This window comes from Arvicola amphibius, chromosome X, assembly GCF_903992535.2.
Source record: "Arvicola amphibius chromosome X, mArvAmp1.2, whole genome shotgun sequence".
NCBI lineage: Eukaryota > Metazoa > Chordata > Mammalia > Rodentia > Cricetidae > Arvicola > Arvicola amphibius.
In genome coordinates, this window is record NC_052065.1 from 122259524 (window position 1) to 122266476 (window position 6953).

Genomic DNA, 6953 nt, shown 5'->3' on the forward strand with positions numbered 1-6953 from the left:
ATTATCTCATGTTTTTGAGATTATAATATATAATTTCACCATCTTATTAATTGCTAGGAATAAGACTTAATTAGTAGAACTTCAATAATAAACTATTGCATTTTGTTGCAACACTAGCCCTGACTCTCCGTCGCTATTACAATCATTTATGGCTGTTCACTGGTCTTTAGCATTGTGGCCTCCATATTTCCACTGCGCTTCCTTCCAGACCACTCTGAAGACATTTCCAGTGCTCAAGAGATCCCAGTGCTTTGTGTGTGTTCAAGCATGAGCTGTTCCTCTTTGTTCATAGCAGTAACGAGAGGATTTTTAAAATGAAAGTGCCGAGCACACATCTAGGTTTTAATGCAAAGAATCATCTCTTAGGTCTCTCTTTCAAATCTGGCTTCTGTGAGCAGATTCTTTCTAAGGATTATGCTACAATTGTCTCAAAAGATCTGTAGACAGGGAACAAGGTGATCAATTCACTCTTGGTTATTAAATGGGCTTTATCTCTTCCAGTCTGTGGCTGTGGAAATTGATAGCACGCAGGAGGCTTGGCAGTATGACAGGCAATTAAGTCACCAAGATGTTCCTCCGTGTATGAGTATTTTCTCACCCTGAGACCTCGAAGTGTAGCCTGCCACCGACATTGTTAGTGATGGAATCAATTAGACAAGACGGGGCTGGCAGGTTAATTTCATATTCTGTGGTGATTATGTATGGCCTGCCATAGAGATCTACAAGTCTGTTACTGTGTACTTATTTGAGCAGTCACTCGTCTAGCTAAGTATTGGCGTCGGAGACCCTCTTTGGAGCGGAAGAAATCCAAGTTAATATAAATAAACAAGTAAATAAACATCCATTGCCAGTGGCAGCTAATGTCATTGAGTTGAAAAACATGACCATTGTTGGAACGGTGTCCAGCTGCCGGGTGATTATGCCCTCCCACCACACCCTAGAAACTGAGCCTGGTTACAGGACACTGAATCAGAGACCGCAATTGATAGCAAAAGCACCAGATGTTCGACTAAGATCAAACCCAGGTTAGTAATCTGCTTGTAATAGAGAACACGATTTTCTAAATTTCTGATGAGCTTTTGTGTGTAGGAACAATTTGAGTCTATTTTCCTTTTCATTGGTTGAAAGGATTCAGGCACTTCCGAGGGGGGAAGGCAGACAGCATGGCTGGAGACGTTGCTTGCTTTCTGCATGCAGAGTCTCTGTTAGAACAGCTTAGAGTTGCTTTGAGAAATGATTATTTTTTTTATTCCCACTTTCCCCCAAGTGAGAGTTTTTGAAAGGTGGAATTGAACCAAATCAGCCTTAAAATACTTCGCAGAGAACAAGAGAGGTGATTTAAGAAATGTAATTGTCTTTTTAATCTCCCTCCTGTTTCACCAAGGCATCCCTCAAAGGCAGGATATTTTTGTCATTAATGAAATCTTAATTAGCATATGTCTAGATCAGTACTCAAGGCTGATCTGGGTCAAAGGCACCTATGATGCGGCTGTGTTACCAGAGGGTTACGTCGAGTTGGGTAAATTAGGTCTGGGCTCCATGTGTGAGCAGATTGGGAAATATCCAGCAGGGATCAGCAAATGCATAGGTTGTATTCATGTTGTCACGTCTGTTTCCAACCTAATTTTACAAGTGTTACTGTCCCCAGGAATCCTCAGAACACGAGAGAGATGGAAAACAAATACACAAAAAAATGGGAAGAGAAAACAAACCACTGCCCAAATATGACATTTAACTGAGTCTCGCTTCACAAGCTTTTAAAAATGCACCCTAAACCTTTAGCTATTAGTTATAGTTTTAAAGGAATGTCCTTATTGAGTCACATACTATTTATTAGTGCCACCATAGGTCCCAGAAGCAAGGGCTGCTTAGGAAATAGTCCTTCAGGGAACCGAGTTTATTTACCAAAAAGGAGCCATCTGTAAAACTGCTCACCTTCCTGCTTGCTAAATGGAGGGACATAAATGAGAAACGCTGCTGGCCTTTACAAGAGAAGATGAATGCAGCTAGAGCAGTCTTGAAAGGGCAGTCAGAGGGAAGGCAACTGGAGCCAGAGGGCTCCAGCTAGCGATGGACAGAGGAAAGCAGAAGGCGTTTCCCTTGTGGGGAGCAGAATGGAGCAGGAGTGAGGCCAGCAGTAAGCAGATGGAGTTGAGGGGTCTGTGAGAAAGCCCTTCCTGGTTGAGACTGCAGGTTGGTGTCTATGAGTATGAGAAGAGGCAGGAGGAAGGAAGGGAGAGAGCAGAGCCGCCATTATCATCCTCACAGGAGGGACTTGCTGTGCGGGCAGCTGTGAGTTACGAAGAATCTGGGACAAGTGCTACATGAAAGAACATGGACATCCTTTCAGCTGGTTGCTTGCATGGCTGGATCTCATGTGTTGTCCAGGACTTTCGGGGTGAACTAGCGTCTCAGAGAATTCTGATTGAGACACATGATACCGTTGGCCCTTGGTCCAATGACAGTTCATTGGTTTCAGGACTCCTTCACTCCCTGAGCAGAAACCCCAATCTGCACATACTCCACTCCATCACATAAAAAGAGATTGTTTCCCCTCATCTTCTAGTGTGCTTTATCTGTTTCCATTTGATTGATTGGTTGGTTGAGTAATTGCAGTGCTGGGGATAGAACTCGGGGCTTAGCATGTGCTAGGTAGGTACTTTCCCACTAAGAGACAGCTACAGCCCATCTCTACAACACTTCTAATACCTAAGAACACGTCAGCGAAGCAGGCAGAACACATTGTTTAGAGAATGATGGCGAGAGGAAAGAACTCCATACTTTCAGATTTTTATTTTTATTTTTATTTTTATTTTTTTTTCGGTTTTTCGAGACAGGGTTTCTCTGTGGCTTTGGAGCCTGTCCTGGAACTAGCTCTTGTAGACCAGGCTGGTCTCGAACTCACAGAGATCCGCCTGCCTCTGCCTCCCGAGTGCTGGGATTAAAGGCGTGCGCCACCACCGCCCGGCCAGATTTTTATTTTTTTTTTAAAAAAACTGTTTAGTGTGCATGCCTGGGTGGAGGTCAGAGGACAACGTGAAGGAGCTGTTTCTTTCTCTCTACCATGGCAGTCCCAGACATGAATTTACATTGTGAGGCTTGCAGCAGATCCAAAGCCATGTTTTGTTTTTCCTGAATCTTCTCTCTGCATTTGACTGAGTCCAGAGATGCAGAGGCAGTCACAATGGCCATATACTACACAGTATAAGGGAGATCACACCTTACCAGTCCCTGGGTAGTAAAGGCCTGTGTTCAGGTCTTCATATTACCAGTTACATAAATAAAACCCTCTCCTCAGACTGCAATCTACTAACTTCCTTATCCCTGAAGTAATTAGCTGATTGGTACATTTTAATACATATGTTACTAGAATGCTGGGAGGCAGGGTAGCTTCCAAAACCAATGAATGGTTTCAAGATTAGAGGTTTTAAAGAACTTTGAGTCTTTGTCTGCTCACCAGGTAGCTGTTTAGCTTCTACCTTTTCCTCCTGTCCTCTATATCATTACAATACCCTGCACGGTTTTCTGATAGAGGCTAGTTGTGATGCCTGCATATAATGCTTCTGGAGATGCTTGGCTCTCTTCTAACCTGTTGTTAATTTCTCCAATGCCATTGTTATGGGCGCCATGTGTTTCGGATTTCCTGAAGTTTAAAGTCATGTTTATTGCATTTGCAAGTTTGGGGAGGGGTTCCTTCTCCCTATGACATATAGACTATGTCTACATGGTGCCCGACAAGCCAGTCAGTTCATCCAGCGGAGAGCTCGAGACGAGGCCAGGAAGAGAAAGTTTCATAAATGGACATTTTGCAACGAGAACTCAAAGGTGTTTATTGCCTTTTCCTAGCCTTTCAACTAGTTTTGCTAAAAAACAAAGGACCGAGATGCTGGTTTTATCTTCCTTAAATGCCTTAGTGGTGCTTTCAAAATTATCATGTGGGGGAAGAGACGTAAAGAAGGCGGGGCTGAGTTTTAGAAACCCGACCGTGAAGCTTTGCGCTTCCCCTTTCCTGCCAGCGCCGAGCGATGGGCATCTCTCGGGACAACTGGCACAAGCGCCGCAAGACCTGGGGTAAGAGAAAGCCCTACCACAAGAAGCGGAAGTATGAGCTGGGACGGCCTGCGGCTAACACTAAGATTGGCCCTCGTCGCATCCACACGGTCCGTGTGCGAGGAGGCAATAAGAAGTACCGTGCCCTAAGATTGGATGTGGGGAACTTTTCCTGGGGTTCCGAGTGTTGTACTCGCAAAACAAGGATCATTGATGTTGTCTACAATGCATCCAATAACGAGCTGGTCCGCACCAAGACTCTGGTCAAGAACTGCATTGTGCTTATTGACAGCACACCTTACCGACAGTGGTACGAGTCCCACTATGCACTGCCCCTGGGCCGCAAGAAGGGGGCCAAGCTGACTCCTGAGGAGGAAGAAATATTAAACAAAAAACGATCAAAGAAAATTCAGAAGAAATACGATGAAAGGAAAAAGAACGCCAAGATCAGCAGTCTTCTGGAGGAGCAGTTCCAGCAGGGCAAGCTTCTGGCCTGTATCGCCTCAAGACCAGGCCAGTGCGGCAGAGCAGATGGCTATGTGCTAGAAGGCAAGGAGCTGGAGTTCTATCTGAGGAAGATCAAAGCCCGGAAAGGCAAATAAACCATCCTTCATAGCTCATGTAATAAAGGTGTTTATTATTCTGTAAAAAAAAATTATCATATGGAACAGTAGCGTCAAAATACTGGTAGCGTCCCTTACAAGATCTTGAGGTCCATGACCTCGAGGGGCTTACCTAATGGTTCTGAACTTTGGTTTCTTCATTTGTGAGGCAGGGAAGCTTGGGGGAAGCAACCATTTTGGATTTTGAATTGTTGCAAAGGTTATCAGCTCCTATAATGTCACTGTGGGTTTCGGGGTCTGATGCTTAGGTAGGCAGGATAGACCATCTAATAGCAAAGTAAACCTCTAGTGGCTCATGGCATCCTAGCTTGAACTATGAACAGTTCTACTTTGTACCATTGTCTGTGACCCACAGTCGTTAGTGTTACTTGGTTTCCAAATACTATTTGATTCTTTCAAGGACACATTCTTGAGATAGAGGCCTTTGCACACCTCATCCTGGAGAAGTTGACTGTATGGGTAGAGGGGAGTGGATTTCTGCCTGTATCTGCGACTTGTACTCTTGGGAGAAACAACACAACTTCTCAGGGACTTAGGAGACTAGGAAGGTCATATTGGTTTTTGTTGTTTGACTAGCATCATTTTCTTTGTTATTTTTCGAAATCAGGGTCTTTTCTTTTGCAGGTCCACACATCTTGTGGGTTTTATAATATTAAAAGAGTCTGGTAGGACAGAGAGAGCTTGGAGACAAAGTGGCTAATGCTGCAGATAAAACACAATACCTGAGAAGATGGGGGCTCAGTCCTTTCTCCGTCTTTTCTAACTATAATGCTATTGAGAATTAGGGTCCATTGATTTCATATAGCACCTTACACTGGACTTTAATGTTCTCTACCTCTAGTGATATAGAGGTAGCGGTCCTGAAAACTCTCTTTGTAGACCAGAGATTCACCTACCTCTGCCTTGTGAGTTCTGGAATTACAGATGTGAACCTCCAAAATACCCAGCTCTGTAATGTGATTGTAATCTCCCTCAAAGCCTCTGAACAGTGTTTCTGCCAATCTGGTTCATTCCTTGTTCTTTAGACAAGAAACAGTTCCCGCTTTTCCCGCTGTCCCTTCAGAACTCTTTAGCAGCCATCAGAACACTTGCAAAAGACCCAGAGCCTGGGCTCACTAACTGTTAATGCCCCCTTAATGAAGGAGGAGCGGGAGGGGCCTTGGACCCTCTCCCGTGATTCCCACCACGCCCTCCTGCCATTTGAAGGTAATTCTGCCCTAATTGCACAGAGTCACTGGGTCTCACGAGGTGCTAGAGTGTATACTAAGTGCAACGCTAACCAATGGGGGAGACGATGTCTTTTCAGCTATGCGGAAGCTGTCATCCACGCTGGGGTGAGACTTGCTGTTGGTGCGGCTGCTTTGTCGTCACCATACCTCCTGTAAGTAACCTGTCACTCATGCTAAGTAAGCCCCATAACCTCATTGGTCCCTCAACCTGGAGTTCAGTTTTTATCATACTTCGGCTTGCCATTGGTGCTTTATAGACACTATTATTACTTGTGCTAGTTGAGTGGAAGTGGTTTTTTTTCGTTGAATGGCTAATCCTGACACAGCTGTGTAACTAACCTGAGGGAAGAGAGTCTGCTGGATAGGAATAGGCCTTTCGCACTCTCTGTATAAGATTTCCTCAGCTGGAGTCTTCTGCGAGCAATGTGTAAGCATGCATACCAGGGAGGATCAGGGTTGCTATTTATAGAACGAATCTAACAGCCTGCCATTCAAATCTACATGTTCTCAAATCGGGCCCCAAAGATTACCTCTAAGGTGGGGTTGCAGGTTGTTTGGTGGAGTAAACATGTGATTACCCTCTGCTATGCTCTGGATCTTGAGTAGCCACCAAAAGTCTGCGTTAGAAGACTAGTCCTCAGCTTGGTGCTATTGGGATCAGGTGAAATCAGTAAAGAGCAGGGGGCTTTCTGCTCATTGGCAGCAGGGGTTGGATGGAATGACAGTCCCTGAACTTGTTCCCACCATGAAGCAAGCAGTTTTGTTCAACCGACCATATGCTTTCTTGACAATGTGGAAGAACAGGGCCAAAGGAATAGGGCCAACCAAAAGGACGGAACCCGTGACAAGTGTTAGCCAAGAGGAACCTGTGCTTGTTAAATGGATTGTCTCAGGTCATCTGCTAGAGTTATGAAAAGCTGATGGCCATATCCTCAAATACTCGTATTTCCTTTTACACGGAGAAGAAACTGCATACTTCCTTCGCCCCTACTTGGCAACCAGCATGTTTCCAGATAGCTTTACAAACGCTGTTATAGAAACACTGCAGACT

The 6953-nt window shown here is 44.7% G+C and overlaps 1 protein-coding gene across 1 annotated transcript; it reads left to right on the plus strand.

Moving 5' to 3' along the window:
* The first annotated feature begins 3996 nt into the window (after nucleotides 1-3996).
* On the plus strand, nucleotides 3997-4705 carry LOC119805160 (40S ribosomal protein S8-like). Its single transcript, XM_038317036.1, has one exon. It carries the CDS (start codon nucleotides 4026-4028, stop codon nucleotides 4650-4652), a length of 627 nt encoding a protein of 208 aa, XP_038172964.1. The 5' UTR covers nucleotides 3997-4025; the 3' UTR covers nucleotides 4653-4705.
* The last annotated feature ends 2248 nt before the right edge of the window (nucleotides 4706-6953 follow it).